The following is a 25,692-nucleotide window of genomic DNA, read 5'->3' as shown; positions in this document are numbered from 1 at the left end:
ACTTAAAGTTTCAAAGAAACAATAATTTGATAACTAACAATGTGTTGTGTTTTGTTTTCTTAAATAGTAAAATAATCCTGAGATTAAAATCAATCAGCTCAATTAATAAATCCTTTGAGACTGAAGCTTCAGTCAGTGGAAACTAGTCATGTTCAGAAACAAAACTAAGAAATTCACATAAATCTTCAAATTTTATAAATCATAAAAAAAATCTTGGGCAGGCATAATTTAACAGGTCAGTGACAATTCTTCCACTAATCTACTTATACAACACAGAAATAGGATCAAATGGGTCTTTTAACTTCAATTAGAGGTAAGCAAGAGCAAAAAGACAAAAAGAAAAACTCAATAATGTAGGCTGTGAATCTGCCCTTCTAATGACCCTAAGTGAGCTAATACTGTTTGAAGACATATTTTTTGGTACCCATGGTTCCTAAATGCAAACCAACTACCTTTATAAGCCACTGATAGGGAGCTCATCTAAAAAGTATGAACTACTGATGACAGAGCCCTGAAAAACAGTCATATTTGAGAGGCAGAAACAAAGGGAGGCAATCTGAAGGGAAATGGAAAAAGTGTGGGCTTAAACTATGAGATCAGAACACTGAATGTTCCATAGGGACTCCACAGTACCTAACCTGATGGCAAAACTAGGAGCAGAGAGGAAGACTGTGCACTAGGGACAAAAGTTCTCAGTGACTGTAGATATATGGAAGATTGGTGAATAAAATATTTGTGGTCACAAAATACTGGTCTCAGAGGAAGAACTTTGACATGTGTGTCTGAACAATTATTTGGAAAGAGCAATAGAAAACTAGGAGAAAGGAAATACCACTTTATGGTACTAAGGCTCATAGGTTGAGTAAAAATGAGTGGAATGAAATGCCATAGCTTCTACAATAGATGTTAATAGTCATCAGGGTAATAAGAAGAGGATCTATTTATAACTGAGGAGGCAAGATCTTAATTTAAGTGAACAGAGGATCAGTTAGACTACATCATAATAGAGTCAGAAAATAAACAATTAGAGGGATTTACATATTATGTGATGGTTTAGGGTAACTGAAGTGATACATGATGAAATAATCTGGCATAAAGTTGCCTTAATTTTGGTAATGAGGCAGAGACCCCAGATACGGGCTGGAAGCCTAATAATGTTTGTTCAGGCTTACAAAATTTTTTTTAAAAAATTAAAAAATGGAAGACTAGCAAACAGTCATTCATCTGTGGGTGAGGAAAGGGTGGCAAGGGTCAAATCTACAGCTATTTTCTCTTTCAGATGGCCTCTGAGAAATACTCTTGAAACTAAAAAAATAATGATAACCTAAGAAATGGGAAGGCTCCTTTTTCAATTTTAGCCAGTAATTGTCAAGTTGTAGCTTATGACTCATAAACAAGTTGAGAAATCAGTTTTGTGGGTCATGACCAGCAGTTGTGTTTAAAGTGAAAGAGAACACAAAAGAAAATGTCCATGTTTTGCCTATAGTAAGGGTAGGTATTGTTAGTATGTGATTGTATGTGTGAATTAGGACACAACATACATTTAAATTATTACTTATCTTAGGTCACAATCAAAAAAAGTTTGAAAGTCCTTTAAATTATGGTTGCTACCTCTCTCGAAATAGGAGTATCAGTTCAGATTGAAAGGTTCTTTCTAGGTTAATCTAAGTGTGGGCTCAGCCCAATGTTTCTTAAGCTACAGGTTGAACAAAAGATAAATAATAATATGAATAATATATTTAAAACTAGTCAAATTTATTTTACTCATAATAACTTGATAGAATATTGGCTACCTTATATCAGAGAGCATAATCACATACATCTGTAATTCTGATATAAAGTTGCTAATGTTACATTTTTGAAACCCTGTTAAAATAAAACCTTTAATTATTCATAAATTATTTTAATTATTTTTGATGTAAATCTTTTTAACAAGCACTGTACCCATCTCTCTTTTTTTATTTAACAAGACAACTTTTTGAATCATAGTCATTATTGAAAAGATCAAGTTTTCCACTATGCTGTACATGGCAATGCCTTTAGAAGTTAACTGTGATGCATAAGGCTATTCTGAGACTATATTAAATGATTCAGGATTTGCTTCTGAGTTCTGTAGGTCTGCTTGTAATTTGTAGGAATATGTAAACCAAGACTCTGCTAAAAGTATAGAAAAAATATAACACATAACAAATGGTGTTCAGATTCTTTAACCCATTTATATCATTTTTGGAAATTTATCCCAAGGAAATTTATTCAACAAAACAAAAAAAGCTCTATGTAGAAAAATGTTTAGACCAGTTTTATCCATTGTAACCTTAAAATGTCCAATAACTGGGTAACACAGTAGTAGATCACATTAAAGGACAATTAGGAACATTGTTGGTACAAAGATGGTAAATACAAAGACAGAATGCAAAATGATAAAGTATATGATGTTGCATCTATCTAAAAGGTATCTGTAACTAAAGTGAAAGTAAGTTAATGTAAATACACTAACTACAATCTATATTGAGACATGAATTTCCCTTGAGAAATACAAGTTATATTTTAGGGAAATAAGAAAAATGTCAATGATTATTTGTGAGGGATTAGATATTTCATTAAGATGGTGGATTCTCAACAGAGATGAGGGGGGATGAGGCAAGAGCAGTGGAGGACGGAGGACAGGAGCAAAGAAGTTGGCAGTATAAAGAGCATTCTGGGTAAGTTTGAGTAGTTTTCCTTGGACAGAGCAAGATATCCAATAGGGAGAAAAAGTAGTTAAACCTGTAAAAGTAGGTAAGGTTCAGATCTGCAAAGTCTTTTAGACAACAGGAGTGATATAACTGGAATGTGCTTTAGAAATGTTACTCTAATAGTAATTCACAGGATGAACTGGAGGGGGAAGACATTAGAAGGGAAATCTTCTAAAAGCTATTTGATGTATCTATGAGAAAGGTATGGGAGAACAGTAAGTATGTGCCATGTATTTAAACATTTTTGAAAGGTGATAGAGTTACCATACTTACCACATCCCACTTTGGGGAAAAAATGTTTAGGTCAAGATACTAGCAACTCTTTACCATATTAAGATCATGCAGAAACCAGAAAATATAAAATCAAAAACAATAAACCCCATGTGGTGATATATGTACTACTTAAGCATTTTAATCAATCTGAGCAAGTATTAAATTATCTTATCAGCTATTCAATTGACTACTATTATAACATGCTGAATGTGTAGAGAATTTTAGTAACATCTATTTTATCACATTCTAGAAAACCATTTTTTAACAAAGCTAGGAATGGCATCTTTCTGATACTTTTTGGCGCAAATGCTATAAAACCATGTTTAATTTTAATCCATCTAGTCTTACCTTACTTCTTCCCCACTATATACTAAACATTAGTCAAATGTTTAAGTTCCCTATACTTGCCATGGTTTTTGTTTTTTCCTTTTATTCTTGTATTAAAAACGTACCTGATCCCCTATTCCTTTGTACTCAGCTAGCACTCTCTTTCTTAAGCTGATATGGTCCTAACTGTGTTGTGTTTGCAGCATCTACACAGTGTTAGGAATGTTGAATGCTTAGTGTAATACTTAGAATACATTTGTCATCTTCCAAGAAATTTTTCCAGATGAAAAGCCTTTTTGAAATTGTAAAGGCAGTTCTTAGTTACTCTATATTGATAATTAGAGAAGTATACCCACAAAGGAAAAAGACAGGTATACAAAGTTAGTAATGTGACAAATTTAAAATATTTTGAAGGCAATTTAAGTTTATATACACTTAATTATTACATATTTACTATATAATATCTTCCATTACATAAAGATAAGTACTCACAAATATTAAATATCTTGCTAACATATATTTGGCTAATTTCATATTACAGTTACAAATATTGGAGAAGAAAAATTCTATCTACATTTATCTTTTTACATGCACATAAACATACTCAAATGGCGGTGGGAAATGTAAATTTTAGGTCTCATCTGCTACAGAATAAACAATCTAGTTATCACATTCAGCATGTAAAATTTCAATTTTATGTCAATATCAGGCTCAGCAAATACAGTCTACGAGATCAAATTTTCCCTATTACCTATTTTTATAAATAAAGTTTTACTGGAACAAGCCATACACACTTGTTTAGATATCATCTATGGCTGCCTCCACACTATAATGTTAGAGATAATCCACCTACAAAGTCTAAAATATTTACTACCTGGTCCTTCACAGAAAAAGTTTACTGACTGATCGTCATCACATCACATTTTATGCAAAATGGAACAAAGTGTCACCTACCCTACAAGTACAGTCACTATATAGTTATATTCTGTACAGTTTAGGTCACTACAAAGTGAATTAAGACAAAATACCAAGGAATTGGTCTGTAGGAACTGAAAAGAACACTATTATAAATAAAGCAGGCAAAAGAACAGATTTTAAGGAAAATTCAGTTTTAAGCATTGTAGTTTTGATACCAGCACCACAAAGATTTCATCAATGTTCAGTTATTAAATTATAATGAAGAACTATTCATAACAACATGCTTTGTAAAAAGTTTATTATTTTAATGACAATTTACTACTCAATATAGAAAAATAGGAGGTGGAGATCAAATGATTCTTTCCTTGATATGTATACACAGTGAGAAAAATAAATTGTGGTAGCAGTATATTCAAATATACACTAAATATGAAGTATATATAAATCAAAATGTATTTTCAAAAATTTCTTTGTTAGATAAATTCAATTAAAAATTGAATGACTACATTCCTTTATATAAAAAAATTGAACACACTTTAGCTTTTACTATAAAAGCTCCTCATAAGTGCATAATATAGGAAGGAAATTGATTTCTCCATTTTAAAAATAAATGAACCAAACTTGAAATAAGATTTATTCAAGGTTTTTATCCCAGTGCTCTTTGTACCATAATTTAGTGGGTTTAAAAGAGAATTTTCACAAGTTAGCACATTAGAAGCCAGAAAGTGCTACTTTTTTGTAGGCAAGGAAGGGAATCCATATTTCAAAAATTTTATTTATATTAAAATATTAAATAGGTATTCATTATCTTAATATTTGTAACAAGCCCTTGTAATGGACAGTTTAATTTTTTTAGAGTAAGAGCAAATTCAATATGTAAGAGTAAATATTATTTCTTCATAAATAGTTTATCTCAGAACATTTTCTATTTCTAGAACAAACATTTTCTCCTCATCTGTCAATCATATAGCTATTTTTACAGATAGGAGAACCCTACAGAAGCTATGTTTTGGGGTTGACGTAAGCTATGGAATGGAGAGGAGAATACCTCCAGCAAACTTTAATAAATTTAATTTTTATGAAAAAGTTCTTAGTTAATACATCTCTGTAAATTGATATTAATGTCAACTATCTACTAAGCATAATTTGGACAAAAATTTTCTACAAATGGAAATCACAGGCACAAGTTTTCAAAATACTGCTCTAAAATCACTCTCAACAACAGCTAGGTACAAAAAAAAAATCCCAGTAAGTATACATGTTGCAAACTTCTGTAATAAATATTCTCTAAACATTTCCTAACGTTATCACTGATACTAAAGTCTTTATAGAAACTGAAAATTTTCAGGAAGGCATTTTATAAAACTGTTCAAATGAACCAAAATAAATGCCCACTGCAGTATTATCAAAGATTATTAAATATCACAATCTACTTTACAGAAAACACACTGAAAATTCCTCAACTTAGGAATTCACAAATTATGCCACAAATTTACTCTTAGAAATAGTTATTTTCTCTCAAATTTACAGAAGCTGAGAATCCTAAACACAATCCAATTAGATTGTTTAGTGCTACCGTGTTTCCCCGAAAATAAGACCTACCCATAAAATAAGCCCTAGCAGGATTTCTAAGCATTTGTGCAATATAAGCCCTACCCTGAAAATAAGACCTAGTGATGGGCGTGGCTACGCAGGATATCTGCACAACCCATGCATTTCTTCCTGGAGAGGTAAAGAAGACCAGCAGCTCTTTTCATCTGCCCCATCGTGACAGCTACTATCCCAGAGGTGACCAGAAAGGTGCGGGCAGCCCCACCAACAAGGTCGGTTTCCCTTGTCAGGTCCCGACCATCCTGTGCATGCTGCAAGCTGAGGCTTTGAGGGGAAAATTACACATCCCCTGACAATAAGACCTACGGTGTCTTCTTGAGGAAAAATAAATATAAGCCCCTGTCTTATTTTTGGGGAAACACGGTAGGTAAAAGACAACCAGGAAATGTATTTTAGTGATCAGCATTAGCAGTAGATAACTGAGGTGAAATAACTGTCCCTAGTAATGACTATAATCATCAGCTTATCAAGTAAGCAATATAGTTTAATCATTGTTAACTATTAAAGTTGTTAAATACATTCCCAGTGAAGACTACTTTCTGTAACTGTTTACCCTTTGTTAAAAAGGGACGATTACAAATAAAAAATGGTATGAGATGTTTCCTGAAAGCATTGAGTCCAAGTAATGGAGAACAATACATCAGTTGGAAAGAAGTCGAAGGAGGGGGGAAGAAAAAATGGTATCCTTGGTATAAAGCTAAGATACTCTGAGACACTCTGAAGTTGTTAAACAAAAACAAACACACAAAGAAAACCCCCACAAACCAAATCGTAAATGTTATGTAATTACCGACACTAAACTGTTAATAACACAAAAGGCATTTGTTAATAGATGATCATGCCAGTCTTAAAAGATCTCATAACTTTATTATTTTAATTTGGTGACATTGTACATTGGGGTATATTAGGGTAATATTCGGATAAAAAAATTAAAAATAAAGTATTTTTGGCATTTAAAATATGCCAAAAGTGACTGATGTATATTTTAATAGAAGATATTTTAAAAATTTAAAAAGGTTCCACAGAAGGTTATGTTGCCTGACCGCCCCCTACCTTCCTCTAGCAAGGAATAAACAAGATTATGGAAAGACAGGGAAGCTGACAGAGCTGGATGGAAATGAGACTGATATTGAGCCCATCTTATAACAGCTATAGATTAAAATAAAGGTAAAAGGGAAATTAAACAGACATGAATATGAGTAGTTATCCTTCAGATCTTAACAAAAACTAGTAGTTGACAGGGTGAAGAAAGTTATGACAAAGTTTAGGAAACAAGAATTTGAAAATTAAGTAGCTCTTTACCTAAAGTGTTTTGGTGGGAACATAAAAGATGAGTATACAAATTTAACCTGCACACAAAAGCTTTTCTGAACACAGCAGCAACACAATCTCTATTTATTCTATAGGCATTTAATATGATCTCATTATGTAAGAGGTTTTCCGCTAGTTACTAGAAATAGAGACATTGCCACAGAAATCAAATCAAATGTAACAATGTCATCTAACATTTAATATGCTCATACAAAAGACAAAAATAAGTAATCTAAGTTAGGAGTCACAAATATACCTCTACCATACATTCAAAATTTATCACCTTAAAGTATATTCAAGGAATTTCAAATTACTCTGCAGAATGAATATTTCATATACGAACATCAGGCAAAATATTTAAAGGATGGAATTTTATGGCTCTTCCAAGAAAGGAAAACCTACCAAGAATTTTGACCCTAGGAGTCAACCCCAAAAGTATCCCAGCAATATTGAGAATAATTCCTTTACTTAGAAAAATACTAAAACATCAAAATATGTGTTTTCTGTGAATCTCCAAAGAAAATCCTAAGTAATGTGTACTAAAAAGGGTCAGTAATCCACAACTGTGCTTCGTATACATATAGGAAAAAAACAATCCACAATTACCTAACTCTACTATCGTTAACTGAGTAGCAGAGATCTAAAATACAACCAAAATTAGAACACTACTAAAAAGATAATAGACATAATAAAGCCAAAAGATATCTACATGGCATCCTGAAACAAATCTATGCACTGAAATATTTTTTCATGAAAAGTTCTGCTATTATTATTGCAGATATAGTAATATATGTGTATGCACACACAAACATGCACATGTACAAACACACATCACTCTAACAGACACCAAGAAGCCTACTTATACACTAACATGACCATATCAGGTATAAACATCTGCATTAAAAGTACACTTACAAGAAATATGTTTTATCACTAAAAAGACTTTCATAGTCAATTAAATTACATATGAAAAAATCATGGGAAATAATATAGCAATTACTAATTAGAAACTACATTCATTTCTTGATGTTCTTTAAGCAGTTGTAAAAGACTCTTTGTTAGAACAGAGCTTAGAAAGCAAGGCCAGTGTAAGCTGAGAAGGCAGGGAGATAAAGATGGTCCAGATCAAGGGAATAAGAGGGTACCACTTTCCATCTTTCATCTGACTCTTCTAAAATTGTATTACTATACTCTATTTTATAAATATAAGCTACTCCCAAACTTTCACTACAAAATTTTAATTACCTAAAAGACAATACTTCTTCTGCCAGCCCACATTCTACAACAACCTCTTTTCATATTAACAAATAATTCTGAAAAGATGCAAAGTTAAACAATAAAGACTACTTATTAAGGTTTGAAGTCTTAATTAATTTTTGTAGGTCTAAATGCCATAATTTAAAAATTAAGAGTGTCACCAAAAGAGTACAAATATTAGTGATTCAGAAGGCAATCTTTGTTTTTAAAACACAAAACGAAAATAAATTAACAATGGAAAAAAGTCCTTGACAAAAACCAAGTAAGAAGAAGAAACAGATAAGCCACAGTCACTTCTTTGAAGAATGAGTTCTTTAGAATAATACTATGTCTTAAAAGAGCTTTTTTGGTAGACAAGCTACAATAGCATGTTACAACAATAGTAACCATTACACTTTTTATATCTCCTTAAAACACTGCAGTGCTATACAATTTTCTTTGATGATGTAAATGTTCTCTGCATTGTCCAGTATGGTAGCCAGTAGTCACACATGACTATTGGTGAAATGGTTTTAAATTTTACTTAATTTCAATTTAAATAGCCAAAAGAAGCAATGACTACCATAACGAACAATACAATTCTAGATTTCAAATATATGTTGAGCAATCAAACATAAGTTCTTCATAAATTTCTTTCACAGAAGTAAAACTTAGAATCAAATAAACTTTCAGCTCTATTGTCCCCAAAACTATCTCAATCCAGTTAGACAGCATGGGCTGAATAGGTCTTGCCACGAAGCATCATACAAAATATATTTTAAACACTAGTATACAAGGAATACAAAATTATATTTTCTGCACAAATGACCATTACATTTTAGCACTTAGGATGTTTCTCCCCTCTTGGAAATAATCTTAAGTAACAAGCGAACTTAATACAACAACCATTCAAAAATAACATCCCCCCCACTAACTTACTTACAATTTAACCGATTTAAGAGGTAAATACCATTCCCTATAACCTTGGCATACAAAAAGACAAAACTTTATTTTTAAAATATAAAATATATTCGACCGTCTCCTCCACAAAATCAAAAATAACCTTTTATATAATTTATTCTAAACTATACAAACTATTTATCAATAATTAACTCGGATAAGTCTATAAGAAAATAGTACTATAAGACATTTAATATTCTTAACATAGTTTATAACATTGATTCTTATATGCCATATAACTTTATTGAGATGCTACAAATTAAAATTCAATTTATTACCTGATTGTAAAATTCAATTTATTACCTCATGGAATGTCTCTACAGTCAAGATAACCTTTTAGAGAGTTGTTAAGCACATCTATTCTAACACATAATTCACTTGATTAACAAGTAACTTTCAGAAATATCTGAAATAATAGCAAAAGAACTTATCTCTGTAAAATCAAATAGTACAATTCATGGATAAGAGGAAAAAATGGTGAGAGGAAAAAAACTGTTCAATGATAACTTCTTATCTATATTCCTGAAAACAATTCACTATTGTTTAACATGAAGGTTATATTTTCATGCAATACCTTTCTAATTAAATTTCCATTTTTTTATTACTTAGTAACCTTAAAGCTTAAAACTGACTATAAAACAAATGACATCAGTATAAGTATTCTTACCTTTATTTGACTTTGATGGTTTATTCTTGATAGGTTTAAGGGAACTTCTTGATTTATCCTCTCTATCTTTAATAAGTTTCTGAACATCATCCAAGGATAGTTTTTGCAGAACAACTACAGGCTTAGCTCCTTTATTTAGATCTTCAACTAGTCCCATTTTTTCTACTTTGTCTTTCTGCTCTCCTTTCATTTCCATTTTCTTTGTCTCCTGAGTAATATTGCCATCTTTATCCCGCTTGATTTTTGGAATGACAAAATTTTTCAATGCACCAGACCTGCCCCCCAACAAATAACTTGGAAATTCTGCCTTATTGTCAGGGTGCACTTTATTACTGTCTACTTTACTCTTGTTACCCTCTGTCCTTTTGTCATCTTTACTATTTGGTGATTTAAAACCAGGTTTATCAGGTCTTGATTTATTAGAATCTCCTTGTTTAACACGAGGACTGTCAGGTCTTGATTTTTGTTCCCCAGATGATGGTCTTTCCCTTGAGTCCCCTGACTCATGCCTGTGTTTTCTTTCTAGTTTATCAGTTTTTGAACTATCAGATTTAATGCCATGTTCATTTCTACTAGAGGATCTCAATGTTTCTGGTCTTCGAACCCTAGACTGATCCCCTCGATGTCGCTCTGATTCGCCTCTGTCATCTGACTTTTGTTTACTATCATGGTCACGTCTTAGTGACTCAGAAATAGATCGTCCATCAGGTCTCTGTTTTAAGGCTTCAGCTCGTTCTGATTTTAACCGAGGTGAGTCAGATTTAATATCCTGTTTATGTTTAGACACTTCCGGTTTTTTCTCTGTTGATGGCTTTCCAGAATCCCTCCTATTGTCATGCCTATGTTTTGGTGTTTCAGGCCGACCTTCAGTTTTTTGCTTTGGAGTTTCAGGCCGGCCCTCACCTTTTTGTTTTGGAGTTTCAGGCCGTCCATCACCACCCTTCTGTTTCGGGGTTTCAGGGCGCCCATCACTCTTTTGTTTTGGAGTTTCAGGCCTGCTTTCACCCTTTTGCTTTGGGGTTTCAGGTCTTGATTTTGTTGTTTCTGACCTGCCATTATTTTGTTTGTTGTCATTTGGTTTTGTGTCAGACAGTCTATTTTCATTCTGTTTAGGCTCAATTACAGTGCTCTCATTTTGTTTGGATTCAGTCATTCTGCTCTCATTCTGTTTAAGTTCTTCTGTTTGGGTCTCAATTTTAGTTTCTATCTTATTCTCACTTGATTTTGTCTCCACCAATCGGTTTTCATTTGGTTTCGATTCTGATAATCTATTTTCATTTTGTTTCATTTCACTCTTTGAAAGCTCAGGATCAGACTTTTTTTTAGGTGTCTCAGGGTGGTTTTCTGGTGTAGATTTAAGACTTCCAACAATATCTTCCTGAAGAACAGAAATAGGTGCATCATTAAATTGTTTGATTTCTTCAGGCTTTTTTATGGAGTCTGAATCCTGAGTTATAGAAGCCTGAGAGTCCACTCTTCCTGCCTGATGAAGATCAATGCTAACCATTAATGCTGGCCTTGACCCATTTCCCGTAGAACCCGTCTCCTGAGAAGCTGGTCTATTACCTCCTGTAGCACCCCCAGCCTCCTGTGGGTAAGAATCTTGTTTTCTTTTTTTCAAAGGCTTATCTGAAATTTAAAGATAAATATTCCATATCAGTAATAGACATGTATTCTTATCTTATTAAAAACCCTATGGATTTTGACTATCTTTTTAAAGTTATAATGTTTTTCAAATGTAGTGAATGCAAATGTAAATATGCATATATAAAACAGTAAGCATGAATGACATAAAACTTGGAAAACTAAGGCTTGAGGAAATATTCATGCTTAATGGACCTCAATAAATCTTAGTGACCATAGTAAAAAGTATTTTTTACTATGTATTTAAGTATTAACATAATATTTAAAGTATTTAATAGCATACTTTTTAAAGTATATAAATATATGCAAGAATATAAAATGAACAGAACTTACAATACAAACATATATTTATATTCATAATGTTAAGGATAAACCAGATTCTTTGTAGAAGAATAGAATAAGGCAAGCAATTATAAATCATATATTCTCATTTCAGATCATTTTAACTGTTAACCAAAAACTACAAACAGCCTCAAGTCTGCCAACATAACCAAACAGGAAATATAAGTTTTTACTACATGTAAGATAAATATGGAAAAGAGCAAAGCCTGAAAGAAAACAGAAATCATGCCACTGGGGGAAAAAGTAAATGAGTAAGAAAAAGAATGTAATAATTTGTCATTAAACTTTAATTAGAATTCAAATTCTTTTAAGTGTTAAAAGTGCAAATGGAGCTTAAAAGCTAGCCACAATGTTAGAAGTAAATTTAAATGATAGAATTTTAAAATAAGGAAGCAATTATATCATAGATACAAATTAGAAGCATATAAGGACTTTTTAGATAAATCCTGTCTTAAGCAACTTGAAGTAAAGAAAAATGCTTCTGCTCTTCAACATAAAGTTCTAGGGGGTCTACACTGGCTTCAGAAAGAAATAATTTATAGTATTCTGACATGTAAAGACAAAGACATATACAAACACAAATTCAACACCGCAATAAAATGTCAAGGTATTTGGGATATTTGGAACAACTATGTATTTCTGTACATGGTTCCCCAAAAGAGGTTGCTAGGTCATTTTCTGTAAGTTGAATTTCCAGTTAAGTGTTAGGAACAGTTACATTACAGCACTTTGAGGTTTTTCCTGCTTTTATTCACTTGATGAATTGCTTGACTGTGTTTTAGAAGTCATTTTAGTCATTTTAACAACCTCTAAATTCTCTTATAATATTCACTAATGTGATATCATATAAAGAAAACAGTATCAGAAAGTTAAAAGTCTAACTGACAATTAAAAAACTGCCCCTTATTGTTAGAGAAGCAAGTTCTGAGATTTTTTTCTAATGGTAATGCTTTTATACACCTAAGTTCCATTGTTTTCTTCTTAAAGCAAGAATCAGCAGTCCATTACACTTTAAAATCTAATAAAATGTAATGAAAATTTACTTCAGATTTTTAGTTATTTTTCATAAAACTAAGTTATTGTACTCCTTCAGTTATCCAGAAGTCAAACCTACTATCAAACATGATCCATTTACAAAACAATATCATAATAACATATTATCATTAGATTGTTTTCCCTAGTTAAAACATTGTAAGAATTTATCAGCAGCTTTCTTCATCAAAAAAAGCATGCAGAATAATAAATCTATATTTATAGAATCCTCTTTTTGAATGTTCTATCATACAAAATAGTCTTTATATCTTGCCATAAGACACATCAAACAATTACTATCTCATATATAGGATGCTTTATCACCTTATACCTATCCCTAAAACCTTTATAACAAGAATCTAGAAATTCAAATAGTATACCTAAGATTTCTGTTTTCAATGAAATATGCTTTTGGAAAAGCCATTAAAATGGTAACTTAAGCATATTTAAGAACCAAAATGACAAAGGTTTGAAGGATCTAAAGATTTCTCTTAAGAAATCGGTGGCTCATCTTTTTGTAAACATGAGCAGTTTCCAGAAAAACATTAAAATAGCTTAGAAGGATGATTTTTAAAGGACTACAAAATACTCAAGAGTATACATCACTGATTCAATCCAATTTACCTATTGTCATTAAAATAAAAATTCACCAAACAAGTTAATTTCAAAGAAACTATTATGCTGAATTTAAACTATAGGGCCTATGATTATTTATAATAAAAAACGTATGAAAGCATTTGCACATAAGTAATATATTAAGATTGGGAAAGATCTTATAATTTATTTAATGATAAATAAAATAAGTTCTAATTGTTCAACTATTGGAAAGTACTTCTCTTCTGTAAATCCCAGAAAAATTATATCACTGTTGTGGGATAGAAGATTCTTAGATATGTTAAGAGCATGCACATTCTGATTCACTTCATCTGACCCATTTTCACCAGGAACTTACTCCTGTAAAATGGCTCTGAATCTGTATAGGTCACTTTTGTCTATCCACTTTTGTTATCAGTCTTCATTACCATCATAATCTCTACCTAACGATGGAAAGTCTTCTCTATGATGAATCATTTTAGTATTTGAGACACTGATTACCTTTAAGCCCTCCTCAGCATTGGGAACCATAAGATTAGTTATCAGAACATATATATTCCTGAAGAAAATGCATACAAAAGGATTATTATAATTTCAAAACCAACATCACTTGTTATCCAGATGCTGATATTCTGAAAATAAGATCCAGTCCTTACAGAAACTCTGAACTCAATTATGCTTACAAGAAAAACAAACTATACCATTTACTTAAATGTACTGCAAGTTATAAATAAAAACACATAGAGCAGAAAGTATAATAATTGTATACATAGTAGCCAATTACAAAAAATGAAAACATCCACCCCTAAACCATAGTACAGGCCAAGTAGCTAACTGTTCTATTACTGTCCTAAATCCCAGTCTCTTATTCCAAATGACAGTAGGCAACAATTTAACTTCTTAAGGGTTATGATGCAAGAATATTATAACATTATAAAAAACATTAGTGAAGCTAAGCCATTCCTTATGCTTGCTAATATGGAAAGTGGACCTTGGGAAAAGATGAAATAGGAAAAGACGAAAAAAGGAACTCTCTCTTTGACAAAAGAAAGCAGAAATTTTCAGCACATGAAAGAGGTATTAATGATGGGTCATACCAGAAGCAAAGATGAAAGCCTTTTAAAATTATTTACTGTAATTACAGATGCTAAAGTATAAGCAAAAAAGCATTGAGAAAAAGGTCCTTTTGGAGTTTAAAATATTAGGTTACAGTGTTACCTTATCAGTATATATAAAGAACTGCCCAAAGAAGAGAGAACAGGCAAAAGGGACATAAATATTTAGCAGTCAGAAAAATGTTTTCTGTGTGTGGAACAGGGACACATTAAGGTCTACAACAGCCTAGGTAAAATATTTCTTAAGACTACTTTATTCCTTTTCTTGAATTCCACAATTATTAGCTACATTTGTTGAACTTTCTAAACTTATACATATGATATAGCTTTTTTTATTTTTGGTTACTGAGTTGGATTACTGGTTACTTCTCTCATAGTAAACGAATATACTGGCAGGCAAACTGAGACTCTAGAGTATCTTGTTTACTCCATATCATCAGTAACACAACAGTTGCAAAAAAAAGTTCTTAGTGCCAAATCTTAGAATATACTAAATGTCAATTTTAGAATTTAGTCCAAAAAGTAAAAATAATGGTAACTAGTAATGAATTCATTCCAAGGAATTATTTCATATTTCAAGAGCTAACTATAAAATCACCCCTTTAGAACAATTTTGTTTTTATTTATGACCTCACCTACAACCTGGGCCAATATACACACCTTTAATCTTTCCAAAATCTCAAGGAAACCTCTCACATAAAAAATACTATCCCATCACACAATGCACAAACTGAACGTGAAATGTCAAAGGTCAAATCAAAGTGTCAGGTGGCACCAAAATTCCAAAAGTTTTCAAATATAGTCATGTATCACCTAACAATGGGAATACATTTTGCAAAATCCATTGTTAGGTGATTTCATTGTACAAACACCTGAGAGTGTATTTACACAAACAAAGATGGTATAGCCTACTCCGTACCTAGACTAAATGGTATAGCCTATTGCTCCTAGGCTACACGTTTCTGTACTGAATACTGTAGGCGATTCTAACACAATCACAAGTATTTGTGTATCTATATATATCTAAACATAGAAAAGGTATAGTAAAAACATGGCATTATAATCTTATGGGACCACTATTGTACATGCAGTCCAGTGTTGACTGAAATGTTGTTATGGGGTGCATGACTGTAAATCAATGAAATAACAGAACACAGCTTTCAGAAAGCAAGTCGGAAATGACAACACTAAAGGCAGCAAAACCTATCTGAATCCTAATAGTACCAGATAACTCTGTATTTTCACCAAATTTGTAAGCCAACTCTTGCTCATTCAACTTTTTAGTTATTTTTGCTACAGCTACACCATCACAGATCACCGAGAAAACTGTGCATATAATTGAAAGTAAAATATACAAGTTTCTGCAAGAATGGTATATTTGTTGATTTTGTTTTATTTTCCAAAGAAAAGTCAATAGGATAAAGTTTGCTAATATGCAAACCTATTAGACCTGTTTACTATCCTTATTTTCATTTCATTTTTAAAAGTAAAAACTTTAGATTCAACAAATATGGTACAATAAAAGTTTTGTAAAGTAAAAATAAAAAAGTTTACCATTTCCTGTGTTTTTGTTCCTATCAACAACTACTATAAATTATTTAAAAGTTATAGTCCTTTTAAAAAACACATTTTCCATAAAACAGATTTGATGTCATCCAAATATTCAGTTCTCAAGGCAACTAATATTTCTTGGTGAGGCAATTACAATTTTGAGTGTTTCTTGCAAAACTGTGTTAGAATTCAAGAATTTTGGATAGGTTAATATTTCGAGCGAAGCTGAGTAATATCACTCTCTTCACTTGGCATGTGCATACTTTTATAATAGGTTAGAGGACATACACCTTGGAACCTACATGTTTATTTCCTGAATCTCATGCTGCAAACTAAAGAGAAAATGTACAAGCACTATTTCATTCTTAACATCAAAGATTAAGTAATTTTTAAAAAGTCCCAATTCCCTAGCCAATAAAATGAAGACTTCTAGCAATTTCTTTATTTGCACCTATCTGATCTACACACTGTGCACACAGTGTGGTACAACAATTAACACAGACCATTTTTTTCAATAATGTTAAAAAGAGCAATCACGATAAGAGATATAATACCAATCTTCAGCATGTTTCTTTGCATAGAACACAATTATCTAATGATGATCCTGTCAAATAATAAACAAGATCATATATAAAAATGAGCTCTACCCAAAATCAAGAATCTTGTTTTATAATTACCCAGAAAAAAATATAAGAATTTTAAATCAACCTAGAATACTTTAATCATAAAAATAAATCATAAAGCATGCTTTTGGTTTGGATGATCAAATGTATATATGCATTTGTAGAGACACCATTATACTACTAATTTCAATCACTGATTCATCAGTCTCTCTTAACATATTCAAAAGATTTTGTATATAGTGCATACCAAATATTAAAATTAATAACTTACTAGGGACTTACTTTAATTTGATTATAAGCATAAAGAAAGCCCATAAACTCATAAACCAGGTATGTCTTCAAATTCCATCCCAATATACTAGTCGGGGAACACTTAACTGTAATCATCATCAAAATGTCCTTGATTCTTAAGGTATACTATTTAATATTAACTTCTTTCCATACTTTGTTTAGTTAACAAAAATATTATTATAACAGTAGTATTATAAACTAACTAAAATATCTAACTGCCTAATAAACATACACATAAACTTTTCTTAAAAATGTACCTGCTTCAAAATAACTATAGCAGTTAACCTTGTTTTAGTAGAAAAATTTGAAGATGCACAACTCTATTAACTCATGAACAATGCACGTGATATAGAAATGTTAACATTCATTTTATTAGAAAAGCACACATAAGTAAAATAGTACTATACATAATGGGCAATAGACCTGCAGTAGAGAATTACCAAATCTCAGATAGTTGCTTCAGATAAAAAAATGAAATTAAGTTTATAATTTAACTTCTGAGGTATTAATATTAGTAAAAAATATACTTAAGAGACATGAAGAATTATAAAAAAAATATGAGAAAAAAGAGTAACGTAAAAAAACTTTTTTGACACTATAATTACATATTTGCCCAGGTAATAAAGTGGTAATAATGAGATTACTTTACCTTTATCTTGAACTTCTTTTGAGAAACGCTCCCTTTCAATAGCTGATTCTCTCTCTATTCGCTCAATTTCAGCCAATGCATCCAATTCCACTTCATCATATATAGGTCCCTGTTGTGATACCTGTTGTTGATTCTGTACCACAGAAGTTGGGGGTTGTTTTGTAGCAACTGAAGTGTTCTGTTGTACAACAGGCACTTGATTTGCTGGAAGGAATGCTGTTTGTTCTTGCTGCGGCAAACACTGAGCAGCATTTAGTGGGCGGTTTACATCCTGTGGAGTAATGGGTGTTTTTGAAGTCTGTCCTGGGTACTGCACATTAAAAGGAATATCATTTTCTGAAACATTGCTATTTTCCATACCAGAAAGCATATCCTCTTGCTGGTCCATGTCTGAAGACCTTACACGAGAAAGTCTTAACGTAAGTTTAGTAGAGTCCTTGGATGGAGAACTAATTATATCATACATTGCAGCTTTCTCACTCTGTTCTTTTTCATCCTTGCCTAATTTCATTTTCTTTTGCTTCTTTTGTTTTCTTTCTGGAGAATCCAGCAAGATGTCTGGTGGAACATCTCGAGGTGATGAACAAGGTAGAGGCTGAGATTGTAGGATTAAAGGTGTTCTTGATCCTAGAAAAACAATTCAATAGAAAAGAACAGTTGTGCTGGTTTCACATATCCTTACACTGTAATAGAAATATGAAATAAGTGACAATAAAGTAATGCTAGAAATAATGTTAAGAAACTATCTAATCCAAGTCACTTACGTACAAAAGATGAAAAGAAAGTCTAAAGTCCCGTCCCACACAGTTGTTTAGCTTGCTGATTGATGACCTAGGTTTGAATCTAAGTAGGAGTATTAAATCTTTCAGACCAGTATTATTTCAATTATTATTGAATTATTAATTGAATATTATCAAAAAGTATAAATAATTAGCTTTAAAAGGGCAAAAGAGTTCATTGTTTCTAAAGATGATACAACACAAACATTTTGGGCATGATCATCTCCATTCTTTCACTGATTATCAGGAAACCTAATATATCCTAATATTTAATGTAAGAATAAGCGAGACTTTGTCAAATTATACAAAAATAACAAATTAATCCTAGAGACTATACTCACATGAATACTACTGGTTTCATAACAAAAAGAAGGTGGGAAATTTACAATCACTAAAGTCTTCACTTACTTCAAAAACTGGTGGTAAAGTATTGATTATACCTTAATGTGGTCTTCTCTTTCTTCCTTCACTTAACATCATTCACATATTCTCTTCAGCTTGCTAATCCTCTTTTTATTAGAAAAATATGCAAGTCCAGAAAATTTCAAGGCTCAATAAAGTATCTTGAGCCCAGATTCCATTAAATTAACCAATGCTATATGATACAGAGGAAGTGCTAAAAATGAATTAATCCGATGGAAAACTCCTCCTAGCTAACAAGCTGTTAGGTGAGGAAAAAGAGCATTGATATGCTTCAGAAATAATAATATAAATAGAATAACTGCATCTGATTAATGTAATACATTTCTTATCATTAGGTTATTTACAAAATATTTTAAAATCTGCATGAAATTTTAAAAATTAGTCGAGCTAAAAAGTTCTTTACAGAACAAACTTAAACCTAGACCTACCTTAAGCTTTCAGTGTTTTTATATGTATTTTTTTCCATGACATATAATTTTGAATTTTCAATTAGTAATGTTAATATATTTTAATGCTATATATAAAAATTTAACTTTTAAGAGAATATATCTATTGATTAAAGTGTAATAAAGATGATATGGGAGCAATTTACAATAAATGTTTGAAGTTACATTGATCAATAGATTTTTCTTTAGACTGAGCCTATCTGAGACATTAAAAAGAAATGAAAATGAAACTAACACTTTTGGACCATTTATTTTGTGTTACAGATGTACAAAGTGCTTTACTTATCAATTCATTTTTTTTTACAAAATTCTTGAGTATTGTCATCAACACTTTGCAGAAAAAGAACATGAAGTTATACAGCAGGCGTCCTCAAACTACGGCCCGTGGGCCACACGCGGGTGTTTCTGCCCGTTTGTTTTTTTTTTTTACTTCAAAATAAGATATGTGCAGTGTGCATAGGAATTTGTTCATAGTTTTTTTTAAATTACAGTCCGGACCTCCAATGGTCTGAGGGACAGTGAACTGGCCCCCTGTTTAAAAAGTTTGAGGACTACTGCCATAGAGGTTAAGAAATTTGCCCAAGGTTATGTAGCTAGCAAACCTGAACTATTTAAAAACAGATATGTCTAAGTCTGCATTGTAATACACCATTATGCCTACCTAAAGTTTATGTGGCAAATTATATATACTTTAGAACAAACTTCAAATTCCAACAATTCACCTAAAAATCAAGTTAGACTGACAATGCATACACCCTTCAACACTAGTTGGAAAACATCCTCATGACAGAAGTTGAAGTTCTGATAAATAGTATATTCATGAGCTGTTTGTTCTAAAGTTTTCTGTTTCTATCTAAAGTTTCTCCCTTTCTCTCCTTCCTTTCTTCTTTTCCTTTCCTCCCTTCCTTCCTTTCTGATATATCCTTCTACCTCTCCATCCATCCATCCAATCTCAAGAGTCAGAAGGAAAAATGGGCTGATTATCTAGATCAACCTATCCCACTGTTTCCTCTCCCTGGCAGTCTAAATAACTTCTCACTCTGACAACATTTGTGGGATATTTACCAAACTTTGATGCCTAACTTACAAATATATTCACTATGGAAGTTGTTTTCTTTCAGAAACTGGGATTTTATCCCTGAAAATCCATATAATGATAGACAGAAATGGTATATAAAGGTTCAACTTCTATCTCATGAAAAATGTACTTGATAAATAGCAAGAACACAATTTGTGAAAAAAGTATCTTTACCATATGTTTCAGATGGCTATAATTAAAAATTCTCATGGATTGAGAAAATACAGTATCAGTTATTTTGCAATTATTTATAAACTATCTTTTAAAAGTGTAATACAGTATTATCTTCCAACAAACTCTGATAAAGTTATCAGACTATAATTTTAAATATTTTTTAAATATTTAGACTTAAATCCACAGTTTTGCCAATCTATTAGAAGACTATGCCAGGTACTCTGGGAATTCAAAGATAAACAAAATAAAATTTATGTATTTAAGATGGTATAGGATATATTCTTAGAAAAAATATAAGCTAATGGCTTGAGGAAATTAGGGGAAGACCTATGGAAGATCACCCATTTAATTCACAGGAAGAACAGGTAGGATTTTAATAGGGAGAGATGAAAGTAGATCTGAGAGATGTACGAAAGTAACACAGGACAGGCTAGACTTGATAAATAACTAAGGAATTGAGAAAAGACTTTATGATAATTTCAAAATTTTGAGTCAAGAAGATTCAGGACTGGAAAAGCATTAAGAGAGATGGGAATAGCAGAAAGAATGATGAAACCAATTTTGAACCTGAATTTAAAATACCAGCTAGATATGAAGGAAGTTTTGTCTGAAAGTGAAGAATTATAATTTGGGAGATAAGACTGGAGCCAAAGGTTGATTTAGGAGTCTTGTTCACAAAAAGTAATCAATGCAGTTTTAAAAATGAGTAAAACAGCCAGGGGACAAAAGTACAACGCCGCCACTGATAAGTCTGATAGAATTCTGGAAAAATAAGAATACCTAAGGGAAAAGCTAAGTAAGAAAAAAAAGAAGTTCTTAATGAAAGAAATAGGAGAAAAACAGATGAGATCAATATGAGTTTTTCTGTACGGATGAGTAAGACTGATCATAAATTTCAAATGTTTAAGAGAGGTTAAAAACGTTGTGGTTTGAAAAGACCACTGGATCTATTAATGAGAACATTACTGGATATATCTCAGAATACTATTAGTAGTTTAGTAATACCAACAGACTTGAAACCCCTGATCTAGACCTGCTTAAGTACAGGTTTATTTTTTTCTATAATGAAAAAAGAGAATAATTTTTTGGTATCTGTTTTAGGAAGTCTGAGTTCTTTGCTCAACTTGAAATATGAAATATGCAGAAGGAAATTTTAGTCAAAATAATACCTTTAGAAGTTCCATCACTTCCAGCTGGGGAGCACACTGGTTGTGGAGACCTCAAGGGAAAAGATGCAGCATTCCTCATTGTTGAAGAATCTCCATCCTAAGAATAGAGTATAAAATTTATATCTTGAATAATAGGAGAGGCTTTATAGAAATCTTAAAGAGAACCAATAAAAGACATAAATTACTGACAGGTAAAGTGTTGGAATTCAAAAGCATAATTCTTCTGCACTTTCCTGTTTTCTTCTTGGTATATCTTAGAAGAATTGAAATTGTATCCAAAAGAATCAACAGCCTAAGCATGGCAATGAATAAGAAAATTGGTATTACTAGTATGCTCCATTTTTGTTTGCTATTTTCTACAAAAGGAGCTATAAATACCCTACAAGGTCATAAAAGTCTTGAGGGCAGAGTCCACTGTCATCTGTGTTAGTGTTAGATACATGCAGCTTACTTACATAAAACTACATCAATAACAAGACAAATTTTTAGAAAGTGGAATATTTTAATAACATCAAGGCAACATTAAATTTCAGGAAAAAAATCTTTATACAAGTCTTAGGGGAAAAAAGAGCCAAGTACTAATAAATAAAGGCTCATTATTTAAGAACTATTTTGTTGTGAATAGTATTAACTTAAAACTGAAATTTTATTTCGTTAAGAACCTAAACCTCTAGATCAGAGGTCGGCCAACTGTTGCTGTAAAGGGACAGTTAGTAAATATTTTAGACTTTGTGGGCCACATACAGTTTTTGACATATATTGTTCTTCTTTTGTTTTTTTAAGTAACTCTTAAAAATGCAAGAACTATCCTTACTTTGTGGGTCAGGCCACTGGCCATGGTTTACCAGTCCTGCTCTAGACTAAGCTCTATGGGTACAGGAACCATGTTGTTCGTAGCTAGATTTTCAGTGCCTAGTATAATCTTTGCTATATGGTAGATATCATTTAAATTGTGGAATGGAAATACTAGCTTATAGTTAGGCCACGGGCCATGGTTTACCAGTCCTGCTCCAGACTAAGCTCTATGGGTACAGGAACCATGTTGTTCGTAGCTGGATTTTCAGTGCCTAGTATAATCTTTGCTATATGGTAGATATCATTTAAATTGTGGAATGGAAATACTAGCTTATATGACAAATATTAGAACTATTTTATTACCTTAATGATAATTAATATATTACATACGTCACTACTTAGCCTGTGCACCATGTGTAGGTGGTAGTCGTCACTTGAGCCATGTCTAGGATTATCAGCATGATGATTAGCTGAACTGCCAGACAACGGACCAGAAACTTTATTATCATGTATGTTTCTCAAACCACCTGCAACAATGGGACTTGATACCGATGCTGAAATTAATAAGAATAAAAAAAAAGTTTTAAAAAATACCGTTAAAATCCTTAGAAAATAATTGTTTACAAAAAACATTTTAAGCATACACAAATGATAGAAAGTAATCTAAAACACACTCATGTACTGACTAGTCAAGTTTGAGCAAATCTTAACACCATGCCAGGTTCAGATCTATTTTTGAAAAGAAGCAAAACATTATAGATATGGTTGAAGCTCTCCACTGATCTGTGTATTTCTCTCCTCTATTCCTTTCCCCTTACTTCCTGGAGTAAATCACTATTTTGACTTCAGAGTTGACTCTACCTATGGATATCCTTATACTTTTGCTATAAATGAACATATTCCTAAATAATACATAGCATTGTCTTTACATTACAACTATATATAAATGGCATACGTATGTGTCCTTCTTTAACTTGCTTTTCAAGTCAATATTATATTGAGATTTATCTATGTTAATATTTTATATTAGTTTTAAATTCATTTATTTAAATAAATAATCACATATGTTCTGCTGTATAATGTATACTACTTATTTATCCATTCTTGTGGATCCATGTTGGATGTTTAGATTGACTAACTTTTTGCTTCCATAAACAATGCTGCAATGCATACTTATACATGGTGACTCTTTTTACAAATGTGTAAAAGCTCTAGCTGCCAATACCTAGGATTCAGAAACTGCTGGATATGCTCATCTTTAAACTTTACTTAATATTAACAAATAGCTTTCCAAATTACTTGTATCAGCTGGGCATGGTAGCTCACAACTGTTAATTCCAGTACATTGGGAGGCTAAGGTGGGAAGATCGTTTAAGGGCAGGAGTTCAAGACCAGTCTGGGTAACATAGCAAGACTCCATTTCTACAAGAAATTTTCAAATAAGCTAGACATGGTGATGTGTGCCTATAGTCCTAGACAGTCAAGAGGCTAAGGCGGGAGGATCACTTGAACTCAGGAGTTCAAGGTTGCAGTAAGCTATGATCACAACACTACATTCCAGCCTGGGCAATGGAGAAACTCTCTTAAAAATAAATAATTACTTATGCACATTTGTATTCATTGGTAGTGTATGAGAGTTTCCACTGCTTTATATCCTTGCCAACAATTTTTGCTATTCTGAGGGGGGAAATGTCTTTGACAGTCACTATAATTTGCATCTCCTTGATTATTAGTGAAGTCAAGCATCTTCTCATATGTACTGGCCATTCAAATTCCCTCAACAGAAAGTCATGAAAAGACCGTCTCTTGTATCTTCTTCTCAAAGCTTTACAGTTTTGGTTTTTCAGTTAGGTCTTTAATCCAGGCAAAATTAATTAATTAATTAATTTTTTTTTGAGACAGAGTCTCACTCTGCTGCCCTGGGTAGAGTACCATGGTGTCAGCCTAGCTCACAGCAGCCTCAAACTCTTGGGCTCAAGTAATCTTCCTGCTTCTGCCCCTCAAGTAGCTGGGACTACAGACACATACTACCACACTCGCCTGATTTTTTCTATTTTTAGTAGAGACGGGGTCTCACTCTTGCTCAGGTTAATGTAGAACTCCTGACCTCAAGTGATCCTCTCACGTCAGCCTCCCAGAGTGCTAGGATTACAGATGTGAGCCACCACGCCTGGCCAAAATTTATTTTTAAGTACAGTGTGAGATAGGGATCCAATGTTGTCTCTCCATAGGTATAACTGTTTTAGTACCATTAAAGAAATTCTTTCCCCCATTAAGATATAATGCCTTTGTATCAAGTTTCCATTTGTTCATAGGTATGTTTCTAGGCTATTCATCATGTTCCACCTCACCATGTGTTACTTTTCCATGCCTGTACCAATATTACAATAAATCTTGATTTCTGTGAAACTGAGCATCTACACTTGGTTCCATTTCAAAATTATCTTGTCTATCCTTGGAATTTTCTTCAAGTTTCACAGAAAATCTGCTTGAGACGTTTATCAATACTTTATTCAGTTTATAGACTGAGGGGAAATTTAATCTTTACCCGATTGAGCCTTTTCATCCATGAAGATGGCATTACTCTGTGCTCTCTTAGGTTTTCTTTTATCTCTTTCAACAGTTTTATAATTTTCTCCCCAAAGATCTTATATATTTTTCATTAAATTTATTCCTAGTTAGACAAACACCAAGGGAATTGAGCAAAAATATATATATATTTATGTGTGTGTGTATATATATACACACACACATATATGTATATATGTTCATTCCTAGCAACCTTGTGGTTTTCCTTGAAACTGTTATTATCAAAAAAGATTATACTTATACCTGCTTATTTGGGGTATACAAAAATGCAATTAATTTCATTATAATGTTATATATAGTAATAATATAGAAAGCTTTTATTAATTCTAATATCTTGTCTGTAGCTTCTCTTGAATTTTC

General features: G+C 32.0%; 1 protein-coding gene across 3 annotated transcripts in view; it reads right to left on the bottom strand.

The window, feature by feature from the left end:
• NIPBL (NIPBL cohesin loading factor) overlaps nucleotides 1-25,692 on the bottom strand; it is a 190,976-nt gene that overhangs the window by 68,706 nt on the left and 96,578 nt on the right. For 2 of the 3 annotated variants that reach the window (XM_012736444.2, XM_012736443.2), the window contains exons 7-10: nucleotides 23,134-23,297; nucleotides 21,949-22,045; nucleotides 17,880-18,506; nucleotides 10,039-11,667 (exon numbers count right to left, since the gene is read on the bottom strand). In XM_012736444.2, the coding sequence (XP_012591898.1) occupies nucleotides 10,039-11,667; nucleotides 17,880-18,506; nucleotides 21,949-22,045; nucleotides 23,134-23,297 (2,517 nt within the window). The remainder of the gene's footprint in view (nucleotides 1-10,038; nucleotides 11,668-17,879; nucleotides 18,507-21,948; nucleotides 22,046-23,133; nucleotides 23,298-25,692) is intronic. The other variant, XM_012736446.3, reaches the window with a different exon arrangement.

The sequence above is a fragment of the Microcebus murinus genome, chromosome 11, assembly GCF_040939455.1.
Source record: "Microcebus murinus isolate Inina chromosome 11, M.murinus_Inina_mat1.0, whole genome shotgun sequence".
NCBI lineage: Eukaryota > Metazoa > Chordata > Mammalia > Primates > Cheirogaleidae > Microcebus > Microcebus murinus.
Note: the sequence above shows the minus strand (reverse complement) of the source record. Positions and strands in the feature narration are given on the sequence as shown.